At 37.6% G+C, this 14,421-nt stretch overlaps 1 protein-coding gene across 1 annotated transcript; it reads left to right on the top strand.

Moving 5' to 3' along the window:
* The first annotated feature begins 10,788 nt into the window (after positions 1-10,788).
* On the top strand, positions 10,789-12,209 carry LOC100601784 (olfactory receptor 2AG2). Its single transcript, XM_003254872.4, has one exon. It carries the CDS (start codon positions 11,245-11,247, stop codon positions 12,193-12,195), a length of 951 nt encoding a protein of 316 aa, XP_003254920.1. The 5' UTR covers positions 10,789-11,244; the 3' UTR covers positions 12,196-12,209.
* Positions 12,210-14,421: the final 2,212 nt, after the last annotated feature.

Genomic DNA, 14,421 nt, shown 5'->3' with positions numbered 1-14,421 from the left:
CCCAAATGTCCAACAACGATAGACTGGATTAAGAAAATGTGGCACATATACACCATGGAATACTATGCAGCCATAAAAAATGATGAGTTTATGTCCTTTGTAGGGACATGAATAAAACTGGAAACCATCATTCTCAGTAAACTATCACAAGGACAAAAAACCAAACACCGCATGTTCTCACTCATAGGTGGGAATTGAACAATGAGAACTCATGGACACAGGAAGGGGAACATCACACTCCGGGGACTGTTGTGGGGTGGGGAGAGGGGGGAGGGACAGCATTAGGAGATATACCTAATGCTAAATGACGAGTTAATGGGTGCAGCAAAACAACATGGCACGTGGATACATATGTAACAAACCTGCACATTGTGCACATGTACCCTAAAACCTAAAGTATAATAAGAAAAAAAAAAGTGTTCCTATTTCTGCACATCCTCTCCAGCACCTGTTGTTTCCTGATTTAATGATGGCCATTCTAACTGGTGTGAGATGGTATCTCATTGTGGTTTTGATTTGCATTTCTCTGATGGCCAGTGATGATGAGCATTTTTGCATGTGTTTTTTGGCTGCATAACTGTCTTCTTTTGAGAAGTGTCTGTTCATGTCCTTCACCCATTTTTTGATGGGGTTGTTTGTTTTTTTCTTGTAAATTTGTTTGAGTTCATTGTAGATTCTGGATATTAGCCCTTTGTCAGATGAGTAGGTTGCAAAAATTTTCTCCCATTTTGTAGGTTGCCTGTTCACTCTGATGGTAGTTTCTTTTGCTGTGCAGAAGCTCTTTAGTTTAATTAGATCCCATTTGTCAATTTTGGCTTTTGTTGCCATTGCTTTTGGTGTTTTAGACATGAAGTCTTTGCCCATGCCTATGTCTTAAATAGTAATGTCTAGGTTTTCTTCTAGGGTTTTTATGGTTTTAGGTCTAACATGTAAGTCTTTAATCCATCTTGAATTAATCTTTGTATAAGGTGTAAGGAAGGGATCCAGTTTCAGCTTTCTACATATGGCTAGCCAGTTTTCCCAGCACCATTTATTAAATAGGGAATCCTTTCCCCATTACTTGTTTTTGTCAGGTTTGTCAAAGATCAGATAGTTGTAGATATGCGGCATTATTTCTGAGGGCTCTGTTCTGTTCCACTGATCTATATCTCTGTTGTGGTATCAGTACCATGCTGTTTTGGTTACTGTAGCCTTGTAGTATAGTTTGAAGTCAGGTAGTGTGATGTCTCCAGGTTTGTTCTTTTGGCTTAGGATTGACTTGGCAATGCGGGCTCTTTTTTGGTTCCATATGAACTTTAAAGTAGTTTTTTCTAATTCTGTGAAGAAAGTCATTGGTAGCTTGATGGGGATGGCATTGAATCTATAAATCACCTTGGGCAGTATGGCCATTTTCACGATATTGATTCTTCCAACCCATGAGCATGGAATGTTCTTCCATTTGTTTATATCCTCTTTTATTTCATTGAGCAGTAGTTTGTAGTTCTCCTTGAAGAGGTCCTTCACATCCGTTGTAAGTTGGATTCCTAGGTATTTTATTGTCTTTGAAGCAATTGTGAATGGGAGTTCACTCATGATTTGGCTCTCTGTTTGTCTGTGATGGGTGTACAAGAATGCTTGTGATTTTTGTACATTATTTTGTATCCTGAGACTTTGCTGAAGTTGCTTATCAGCTTAGGGAGGTCTTTGACAAAATTCAACAACCCTTCATGCTAAAAACTCTCAATAAATTAGGTATTGATGGGACATATCTCAAAATAATAAGAGCTATCTATAACAAACCCACAGCCAATATCATACTGAATGGGCAAAAACTGGAACCATTCCCTTTGAAAACTGGCACAAGACAGGGATGCCCTCTCTCACCACTCCTATTCAACATAGTGTTGGAAGTTCTGGCCAGAGCAATTAGGAAGGAGAAGGAAATACAGGGTATTCAGTTAGTAAAAGAGGAAGTCAAATTGTCCCTGTTTGCAGATGACGTGATTGTATATCTAGAAAACCCCATTGTCTCAGCCCGAAATCTCATTAACAAAATTATTAAGCATATGTAAAAGAAAGATATGTAAGTATTTTCTGAAATAAGAATGGAAATTTTAACAGTAAAATTCTCTGAAAATTATAAAGAATAATATGGCTTTTTATAACTACATAAATATTGTGATACTTCCCTAACAAATCCTACCATGTAGCTAAATTAAAAAACTGAAAAAAGTTGCCACATACATAAGTGTTAAATTACTTGTTACTTTCATCTGTAAAGATCTGTACAACATCATTATAAAAAACAAAATAATGTAAATTAAAACATCTATTTTATTTCCTTGAAGTATTTAATAAATTAGCAATGATAAGACAGAATTAGAAATAACATAGTAAGGCAGGCATTCTCACATAATGCTAGCCAGAAAACAAAGTGTTTCTAACTTTCTGAAGACCAATTTGGCTCTTTGTAATAAGAATTTTAAATAGAGTCTTGATCTTTATTGCAGTAATTTCACTTTTAGAAATTTGATCTCAGATAAAATTAGACCCTCATATAAGAATATTTGGAGGAGTAAAACTAAATGTCAGCAAATGCCTACATATATGCTAGAGAACTCATTAAAACATTAAATATAATATAAAATAATATAAATTAAATATAATATATTCATTAAAACAAAGTTTTTCCTAGACACATACAACCTACCAAGACTGAAACATTTAACAAAGAACTAATGCTGATCTTTCTCAAAATCTTTCAAAAAAATTAAAAGGAGAGTATATTTTCCAGCTCATTTTAAAAGGCCAGTATTACCCTGATACCAACACCAGAGAAGAACTATACAAGAAAAGAAAATTACAGGCCAATATCTCTGATAAGCATAGATGCAAGACTCCTCAACCAAATACCAGCAAACAAAATTCAACAGCCTACTAAAGGATCATTCACCATGATCAAATGGGATTTATCCCAGTGATGCCAGGATGGCTTCACATATGCAAATAAATAATATAATACACCACATTTATAGGATAGAGGACAAAAACTGTATGATCATCTTGATAAATGCAGAGAAGACATTTTATAAAATTCAACATCTTTTCATGAGAAAACCTCAACAAATTACATACTGAAAGAATGTACCTCAACATAATAAAGGCTATATATTACAAGCCCACATCTGACATCTTACTTAGTGAAGAAAAGTTGAAAGCTTTCCTCCAGTATCAGGAAAAAGACAAGCATGCCCACTCTTGCCATTTGTACTCAACATAGTACTGGAAGTCCTGACCAGGGCAATCAGGCAAAAGAAAGAAATAGGCATTCAAATTGGAAAGAAAAAAGTAAATTTTCTCTATTTGTAAATGATCTTTTATATAAAAAACCCAAAATACTAAAAAAACTGTTAGAAATAAAAAATTCACTAAGGTTGCAAGATACAAAATCAATGTATAAAAAGCACTTGCATTTCTATAGACTAAAAATGAACTATCTGAAAAGGAAATTAAGGAAATGATCCCATCCACAATAGCCACAACATAAAATAATAAATTAATTAAAGATAAAATAAATGATAAAAAGATTAACGATAGCCACAAAATAAAATAATAAAACAAATTAAAATACTTAAAAATAAATTTAACCAAGGATGTGAAAGATTTGTACACTAAAACTATAAAACATTGATGAAATAAATTGAAGGAGATACAGAAAATGGAAATACATCCCATGTTCATAAATTGGAAAAATTAATATTGTTAAAATATCCATACCACCAAAAGCAATCTATAGATTCAATTCAACCCTTACAAAAGTTTCAATGACATTCTATACATAAATATAAAATACAATTATAAAATTCATATGGAATTACAAAAGACCCCAACTAACAGAAGCAATCTTGAGCAAAAAGAACAAAGCCAGAGGCATCACATTACATGATTTCAAAATATGCTTGCAAAACTATAGTAATGAAAACAGGATGATAGCATGAAAACATACACATACACCAATGGAATAGAATGAAATAGAGACCTGTAAATCTATCCATACAGCTTTGGTCAATTGATTTTTGACAAAGGTGCCAGGAAAACATAACGGGGAAAGAGCAGTTTTTTTCATAAGAAGTGTTAGAAAACGTAGATATCCACATGCACAAAAATGAAATTAGACCCTATCTTATACCACATACAAAAAATCAACTCAAAATGGGTTAAAGACTTTAATGTAAGGCCTGAAACTGTAAAACTACTAGAATAAAATATAGGAGAATAGATCCATGACATTGGTCTGAGCAAAGATTTTTTGAATATGACCCCAAAAACACAGGCAAAAATAGGCAAATGGGACTACATCAAACTAAAATGCTTCTGCACAGCAAAGGAGACAATTATGAAAGTGATAAGGAAACCTATGGAATGAGAGAATATATTTGCAAACCATACGTTTGATAAGAGATTTAAACCAAAATATATAAGAAACTCAATAGAAAGAAAACAGTCTGATTAAAGAATGAGCGGCTGAGCACGGTGGCTCACTCCTGTAATCCCAGCACTTTGGGAGGCCAAGGCAGGCAGATCACAAGGTCAGGAGATCGAGACCATCCTGGTTAACATGGTGAAACCCTGTCTCTACTAAAAATACAAAAAATTAGCTGCGCATGGTGGCGGGCGCCTGTAGTCCCAGCTACTCGGGAGGCTGAGGCAGGAGAATGGCGTGAACCCGGAAGGCGGAGGTGCAGTGAGCCGAGATCGCGCCACCGCACTCCAGTCTGGGCAACAGAGAGAGACTCCATCTAAAACAAACAAACAAAAAAAGAATGAGCAAAGAAAATCAAAGACATTTCTCGAGAGGACATAAAAATGGCCAACAGATATATGAAAAATGTTTGACGTTACTAATCATCAGGAAAATGCAAATCAAAACCACAATGAGATATCACTTCCCATCTGTTAGAATGGCTATCATCCAAAGGACAAAAGATAACAAGTGTTGGCAAAAATATGGAAAAAAGGGCACACTTGAACAATGTGGGTGAGAATGTAAATTGGTATAGACATTAGGGAAAGCAGTATGGAGGTTCCTTAAAAAAATAAAAATAGAACTACCATATGATCCAGCAATCCCACTACTGGGTGTATACCCAAAGGATATGAAATCAGCATGTGGAGGAGATATCTGCACTCTCATGTTAATAGCATCCTTATTCTCAATAGCCAAGCTATGAAATCAACCTAAGTGTCCATCAACTGATGAATGAAGAAAATGTCATATATATGTGTATACACACACACACACACACACGCACACATATTGGAATACCATTTAGCTTTAAAAAAAAAAGGAAATGCTATAGTTTGTGACAACATAGATGAACTTGGTGGATATTATGTCAAGTAAAGCAAGCAAAACTCAGAAAGAAAGATACTACATGTTCTCTTCATATGTGGAATCTAAAAGAGTTGAACTCACAAAAGCAGAGAGTACAATGGTGGTTACCAGGGGACAGTAGAGGTGCAGGACATTGCGAAGATGTTGGTCACGGGATACAAAATTTCAGTTATACAGGAAGAGTAAGTTTAAGACATCTATTGTACAACATAGTAACTACAGTTAGTAGCCATGTATTATATTCTTGAAATCGTTGACAGTATATTTTAGTGTTCTTACCACACAAAAAAGATAAATGTATGAGGCAATGTCAATGTTAATTAGCTCAATTTATCCATTCTACAATGTATACCTATTTCAAAACATCATGTGGTACACAATAAATATATACAATTTTTACTTTTCAACTAAAAATTTTTAAAGGAACCTATTACAAAAATGAGAGGAATTTAGAGAAATAGTATGAAAGAAAAGGAAAACCTAGGGATTATGTTTTGAACAGAGAAGTCATGATCATCTTTGAAAGCTAAACCAAAGGAATGAGAGAGGGATTAGGATACAAGAAAAATATATAAATGAAGGCGTAAAGGCAGAGAGAATAGGGAATGAAGATGTAAAAGGAGGAATCTCAGTAATAATTGGAGAAGCCAACCCTAAAGTGGAGGAGAATTTACTCCTCTGAAATAAAAGGGCAAGGAGTAAAAATAGTTCCTATATAAGACAATGAAAAGGTGTAAGAAAGTTTTCATCCGAGAAACTTAATCATCTGTGATATTTACTTTTACCTATGAAATAGAAAGAAAGGTTGAATGTCAGGTATGTAGGGACTAATTGATTATTACCATAAACTCAGCTCCCAGAATGCAAGCTAGGATCTTGATAATATCTTCACCTTCCCATAAGGTCATGTAACAGTAAGAGAAATCTAATGTAGCTGACGCCATCTTACTTCTGACCTCATAAGCTAACTGCCTTTGCTCATTCCTACTGTGGACCAAGCTAATCACAAAAATAATTTAGATTATACTTTAACTTTAGAACTAATGACTCTCTCACTTTTGAAACAGACCCCCAAGGAGGTAAGGAAGTATGCATACAAGTAACAATGATTAAAGATTTATAGAAACAAGGTGGACTTGACAAGTTGTTGACCATGAACAAAGAAGTTTTGCCACCTTCTCAGACCCTTGCTGATGCCTAGACATCTGTGGTCACCAGTCACCTCCTGGTCTTAGCCCCATCCCTTTTCTCCCTCCCTCTAACATAAAAGGAGCCTAAAAATTAATCAACTTTAGATAGTTCTTTAGGATGTTAGTCCACCATCTTCTCAGTTTGCTGGCTTTCTGAAATAAAGTTGTCTTCTTTGCCCCAACAGCTTGTCTCTCCACTTATTGGCTGTTGTGTGGCAAGTAGTAGAAGATTTGGACTCGACAACAGTCATCAGCAGTCCAGCTCTCTGCATCCTTTCACTGTAACTATCAACTCAAATTTCATGTCCATCATTCCCTTTCTTCATATGTATGTAGTTTTATTGAATGTACACATATTTATAGGAAGTTTATTTTCACTTAAGTTCTTAAAGCTGTAAAAGAAGTACCACGATATATAATCCTAAGGTGTCTCTCGTTTCCCTTAATATTAGTTTCCTGAGTTGCTTCTTTTGTTGTATGCTCTGGTTCCTTTGTTTAGATTTCTACATAGTAACCCTTTGGTGCGTATCTATCTATTCCACTGTTGATGGGCATAAAGGTCATTTCTAATTTTTATTGTACTGTGAATAATGCTGCTCTTATATTTTACATGTTTAAAACCTTTGCAGTACATTGCTTTTATAATGAAAAAACACGTTTTCATATTATTTCTTATGTTGCACTTCTGGAAGAATTTTCTTGAGTATATTTTTTATATAAACAGAAAGTGGAAACTTATTTTTATTTTTTTAAGTTTAAAGAGAAAAGATATGATAACTCCAGCAGGAGTTTTCAGCATTTCCTGGTGAAATGCGTGATTAAAGAGATACTAAAGAATAAGGAAGATTAAGCAAAGAATTGGGTGAGAGATGGGAAAGCCTGAACTAAAAGCAGAAGTGAGTGCAAGCAGGTGCTGTGTCATCATCCCAAAGCTCTGAGCAGCTCAGCTGACTGATCACAGAATATGTAGGCTCATGCCCATGCACAAGTGTGCACACATAAGAGGGAGTAGAAAGGAGAAACAAAGAACTGAAAAATAAATTAGTGTTGGATCCTCATTAAAGCTCAGTGAAGGAAGACTTGATATTAACAGAAGTATAGTTAACTCCCTCTAGTTGGTAATAGCCCAGGCTAGTGGCACAAAGAGGGATATGTGAGTGGCAGCATCTACAGAACCCATGAAACATACTTTATACTTTGGACAGAGGGCTGGACAGGGAGGTGTTGCTTCTCAGATCAGTTACTGATACTAGCTATTTGGTCAGAAACAGCCTCTGTCTGGTTTTCCAGTCAGTGATTTCTAGGTTAAAATTATAGTTTTAGTTTTCTGAGGCAGGAGAAAGATCTTAGACTCCAATGAGTGGTGAGACACAGCAAGCCCATAGGGGGCAGAACAAGGCCTCAAGGTTCAGAGCTCATTTGGTGGTAAAGTTTGAAGAAATGGCAGGCCAGGAGACATGCCCAAGGGGATTCATTAAAATCCCATTTCCTGGAGCAATATTTTCAGGGGAGGTCATGTCAGCTGAGAGGGTGAGACTATGAACCCTCCCCCAGGACAGGCCTCACTGTTGGTGCAGAGACAGTGAGGCTGGGCATTGGTGGGTCTCTTTTAAGCAGCTCTTCTTATACCTCTTTTCCCACATTCCTGCTGTGCTCCTCTTTTATCATGAAACACAGCATGAGGGGAATATATGAAATCTGAGGACCTGGACTTAAGAACTCAGCTAGAACCATTCCAAAGCAGTAAGGACTTTCTCACAAGGACAGTGGATGAGAGAACTTTGGAGGAGATTCAGCTCCTTGCATCTACAGGATCCTGCCCTAGGTTCTCAGCTGCCTGTCTGCATCTATCTCTACTTCCAGATAGGACTTGCAGTGCCAGTGACTGGAGGAGCCTTTGACCTCTGGTCCCAGAGACAGCCATACACACACTTAAATTCATCCCAGCCAGAAGAAGCAACTTTTCTTTCTTTGGCTTCTTGAACCTCTTTACCTGGAAGCTACGCCCCTTGCCATATGAGGTAAGGGCTCTGTCTCTGTTTCAAGGCAATATGTGAAGTCTGGAAGTCCTGAGAAACAGGGTCAAGACCTTACACTGCTCTCCTTCTCAGATTCTCTAGTTCCTCAGGCTTTGTGGTTCACTCACTCCCATCTATACCTTATCAACCTCGTACATGTACCCATCTTGCACATGTGGGAGCAACGAAAATAATTCTGTGCCATTGGCCAGCTGTGAGTTCCTAGAATTCCTGATGATGGCCTCCTGGTAAAAGTCTCAGTACTTAACTTTGTTACATCTAGATATTCCTGGCTTCCAGTAGTTTGATGTGAGTCCCCAAATGAATAGTACCTCAAAGGAGGACTATCTAAAATATGCTGAAGTGCCTTTCCCCTGCAGGACTGCTTGGCACTAAGTCCAGTGCCACACAAAAAGCCAATTGAAGTAAATACAAAAAATAAATATACTGAGCAGAGATGAAAAAGACAAACTTATAAAATACACTTCCAAAAATTTAGCTCTACCTTGTTAATCGACTGACCATTTTCCATAAACTATAACAATCCCTCTCTTAATATCAGCCTCTGCTGACCTCTTGGTTTGAAATACCCGCAACTACCAGCAGTTTTCTAGAATGAAGCTCTTCCTCTGTAGGCCCAGCGTGTGTTCTCTGGCCTTTCCCTTTAGATGACCCCAGAGAGGAGAACTCAGTAAATGGAAAAGAGGGAAAACAATAGTCCCGTATCAGAGGGAGGAGGTAGGTATGTAGGATGCTGAGTCCTGGTTATGCCACCTTACCCAAGCCCTGATTTGTCTTGTCTTTGAAATCCTGTCCAAATATCTGGTGCAGGAAGCTAGAAGAATGTGCCCAACTTTTATTTTTCCTCCTTTTATTTTCCTGTCCATTCACCTTGTTATTCAAGAAAAACAAAAGCAATTCAAGTCTAATATTTAGCAGAAATAGTGCTTAGAATTGACTTTGGACTTGTCTTTTGTTGTCAACAGACAAATAAGGTTTTCCAGTCTGTGGGTCAGTGGTTCCTAGGTCAAAATTATAATTTTGGTTTTGTAAGGCAGGAGAAAGATCTTAGACTCCAATGAGTGGTGAAACACAGTTTTATAGAGGGTATTTTTCTGGGGGTTTCTTGCCCAGACTTCACTGTGCAAAAGTGCAGGGAGGACATTCCTGTACTATATTTTAATGTTCTGATTTTCACAATGCTATCCCTCACTTTTTAAAATTATATCCTGTTGCTTTTTTATTTAGCCAGCTCCTATTTATCCTTAACCTGTAGTTTGTATACCACTTCCTTGGTGAATCCTTTCCTGAAACCTCACTTATGTGTTCTCCTAGTGCATTTTCTTTCGTATATCGTTGGATGTATGTAGGTGTTTGTGTGATCGATTTTTCACATCTACACAGTTGCCCAAGTGTAGTGCCTGAGATATCATAGGTCCTTAGTATATATTTATTGAATGAATGAAAGGAGCAGGATCAGATACGCCTTCCAATGTCAGGTTTTTATATGACCTTACTACTTAAAGGTTCTAACTCTGAGTTGACCAGGATAGTGACATAAATGGATACTTGGAGAAGTAGGTGCAGATTATGGAAGGGAAAGATGAATAATTTGATCAAGAATTATTTTTCTCTTCCAAAAGGCCTCCTAAGTCTTCCATCGAACTGTGAAAAAACTGCATTCATAAAAAAGCAAGCCAAGTGAACACTGTCCCACATGCACCCCTCACTCCACTCCTCCTCCTCAACCCCTAGCAGCAGAGCTATCATACGGATTCAGGGTTCAGCAGAACCACCATTTTCCTTGTATTCCTAAGATTTGTGGGGAGAAATCTTCTTCTCACCTTGAGTGTGTTGCTGTGGCTCACAGGTAGTGCTATTGCTTTGGGTCGTTTCTACAATGTCTCCTTCTTTGTAGCTTACCCCTTGTATCATGTGCCCTAAACACGAACACCTGCCATGCCACCACAAATCTCATTTATTGCCTTTATTCCTGCCTGTTTCTGAGAAAACATCTTATTATTATCTTGGCAAACACCTTTTGTACTGTTCCTCTAGATTTACCTCTAGAATCGATACCACCATGACTGTTAAATTCAGCCCAGAATTCTCTTTCCCTCCAGCAGAGTAGCACTTGAAGAGTCCAGGTGATCAAGCAGCCCAAGAGCCCAGAGGTTCTCCTGTTGAGGAAGGTAATCAACAACAATGAGACTGGTTTAAGGGAGAAGACAGCAAAGAGAATTTTATAAATAAAACTTTAAAAACTGAGTTGGAATTCCAAGTACATGTTAAGGAGAATAATATAGCTAGATCTTAAACCAATGCCCAGTGTATTTGTTCATTGTGAAGAAAGAGATGCTTTCATCTATCTACAAAGATTTTTGCTTGGGCTTGTTCTGGATACCTTATTTGGAGGGATTTCCAAATGACTAAATTAACAACATGCCAAATTACCTGATACCAATTTAACTGATGGTTTAGTGTAATTCAATACCAGCATTCAGAAATCAGAGGCATACTAAGAGATGGAAAAGTTATCATATTATGGGATTCCTGTGGGCCAATACACAGTGACCTAGAACAAACCAGAGCTAGAGCGAACACCTTTAGAAAAGCTTCCACTGATAATATATTTGGTTCTAGGCAACTAAAAAAACACATCATGGAGCTCCGGAACTCCACCTTGGAAAGTGGCTTCATCTTGGTAGGGATTCTGAATGACAGTGGATCTCCTGAACTGCTCTGTGCTACAATTACAATCCTATACATGTTGGCCCTGACCAGCAATGGCCTGCTGCTCCTGGCCATCACCATGGAAGCCCGGCTCCATGTGCCCATGTACCTCCTGCTTGGGCAGCTCTCTCTCATGGACCTCCTGTTCACATCTGTTGTCACTCCCAAGGCCCTTGCAGACTTTCTGCGCAGAGAAAACACCATCTCCTTTGGAGGCTGTGCCCTTCAGATGCTCCTGGCACTGACAATGGGTAGTGCTGAGGACCTCCTACTGGCCTTCATGGCCTATGACAGGTATGTGGCCATTTGTCATCCTCTGAAATACACGACCCTCATGAGCCCAAGAGTCTGCTGGATCATGGTGGCCACATCCTGGATCCTGGCATCCCTGATTGCTATAGGACATACCATTTACACTATGCACCTCCCTTTCTGCATGTCCTGGGAAATCAGGCATCTGCTTTGTGAGATCCCACCCTTGCTGAAGTTGGCCTGTGCTGATACCTCCAGGTATGAGCTTATAATATATGTGACAGGTGTGACTTTCCTCTTGCTCCCCATTTCTGCCATTGTGGCCTCCTACACACTAGTCCTGTTCACTGTGCTTCATATGCCATCAAATGAGGGAAGGAAGAAAGCCCTTGTCACCTGCTCTTCCCACCTGATTGTGGTAGGGATGTTCTATGGAGCTGCCACATTCATGTATGTCTTGCCCAGTTCCTTCCACAGCCCCAAACAAGACAACATCATCTCTGTTTTCTACACAATTGTCACTCCAGCCCTGAATCCGCTCATCTACAGCCTGAGGAATAAGGAAGTCATGGGGGCCTTGAGGAGGGTCCTGGGAAAATACATGCTGCTGGCACATTCCACACTCTAGGGAAGGATCATGGCTTGCCTCTCACCGTTCCTCCTTCAAATAAAATTCTCTACTCACTCATTCCTGCTCCAAATAAAATTCTCTACTCACTCATTCTTCAATACTGTACTCTGAGATGATACATACATTTTTTAAATTTTACTTTTATTTTCACTTGTGAATCTGGTGTGTACAATGATCTTGAGTTAAACTCATTTGGCACACATCATCCTGACTTTGGAAACCCATGTTATAAAAATAACCAGGTTGGGGGAAAAGCCTTGAATGGGTGTTGTAGACTCACTCTGTGGTAGGGCATCGTCCTGACACATTACCAAGTAGACATGGTAGGGGATTAGCTTTCCCTTTTAACATCACGTAGCAGTGAGAAGCAGCAGTAGTTTTGGACTGACCAAATTCCAATAGCCTCTCAGCATCAGAGGAGGACTGCTCCCTTTGAAGCAGATTCTTAAACTATTAATAGAGGGAAGAATTTTCAGAAGATATATTAGATTTCCTGTTTATTAAGTAGATGATTATTTGAGCAGTTAGTGGAAATGAATAAGAGTTATGTGAGTGCATTTGTACTCTAGACCTGAGGGACCTTCACATTGGTTACTTGAGTAATGATTAATAATTACATTGAAAGAGTGGGGCCAGGTGCAGTAGCTCACGCCTGTAATCCCAGCACTTTGGGAGGCCGAGGCGGGCAGATCACCTGAGGTAAGGAGTTCGAGACCAGCCTGGCCAACATGTTGAACCCGGGTCTCTACTAAAAATACAAAAATGAGCGGGGCATAGTGGCAGGCGCCTATAATCTCAGCTACTCAGGAGGCTGAGGCAGGAGAATTGCTTGACCCCGGGAGGCGGAGGTCGCAGTGAGCTGAGATCGCGCCACTGCACTCCAGCCTGAGCAACAGAGAGAGACTCCATTTCAATAAATAAATAAATAAATAGAAAGAAAGAAAGAATGGAAAAGGATAAAGAAAGATATTTCTACTTGGAAATTTTGACAGTCTTTTTGAAAATGGGCATTTTTACATTGCCTAAAGTTAAAACTAAAATAAAGAATGAATAAAATAGAATTGAAAGTACCAGTTTTAAAGTGAGTACAATAACAATGAGAGAAATTTGTTGGGCATATTGTCTAAATTTTTTAAAATGTGGACTTGCAGAATGTGTTTTTAAACATTAAAACAATTGAAAGAGGTTATATTCTTGAGGTGAGTATATGTATATGTGTGTGTCCATAGAAAAGGAAGTATAAAATTTATAATTTGCTTTCTAGCTAGCCTAAATAAGCCTTATTTTTTTTATTCTACTCATCGGTGTGGGAAGATTTATAGCAAAATTTGGGAACTTAAATTTGTTGAATGCAGAATTCCCAAAATACCTTGGCTTACATAGGTGTTATTATTCTTGAGAATAGTGCTTTGTCAAAACACAGTAATTCTTGTTTTCCTTATAGAAATAATATTATATTATTTAATCTATAAAGCTAAACCATAAAAAATAAAAGATAAAGCTAATCTATAAAATTAATCTGACTTTGTTATAAAAACCAAGAAAATTAAGAAATTTAGAATAAATCAAAAATCACTTATAAATTTTTCTTTTTTGTTGCACATATATGTATTTTACTGAATTTAAATGTCCATGATGATGAAGGTCCTGTGTTTTTTCCATCTGAAATTTGGTGAATCTTCTTCCTTGCTATGAGGGAATATTTTAGAGTAGTGATGAGAAAGCGGACCAGAGTGCCCACATTTGAATCCCTCTCTTCCTTTGGTCATCTATGCATCTTTGAACGCTAAATTAAACCCTATGTACCTTAGTCTGCTGATATTAAAAGTGGTGATATTTACAGGCCTGCTCTTGTGATATTGTTGGGTAGATTAAATAAGATCATTAATATCAGGAACTTAGACCACAGCTTAGCAAATGATGCTTAAAACATTTTGGCTGCTATGTGGATAAATAGTAAAAGGCCTTTTAAAAAATCTTATTTTATTGTTTCCTTTTAGAAATGAAACATTTGTTTATTATTTTTATTGACAAAAAACGTATGTCTTAATGTAGTACAACATGATGTTTTGAAACATGTATACTTTATGGAATTGCTAAATCAAGCCAACTAACATATGCTTTACTCCACATACTTATCTTTTTTGCATTAGGAAAAGTTAAAATCTACTTTCTCAGCAATTTTCAAGTATACAATATATTCTGATTAACTATAATTGCCAT

Source organism: Nomascus leucogenys, chromosome 15, assembly GCF_006542625.1.
Source record: "Nomascus leucogenys isolate Asia chromosome 15, Asia_NLE_v1, whole genome shotgun sequence".
Lineage (NCBI taxonomy): Eukaryota > Metazoa > Chordata > Mammalia > Primates > Hylobatidae > Nomascus > Nomascus leucogenys.
This window is presented reverse-complemented; position numbering and strand designations above follow the sequence as displayed.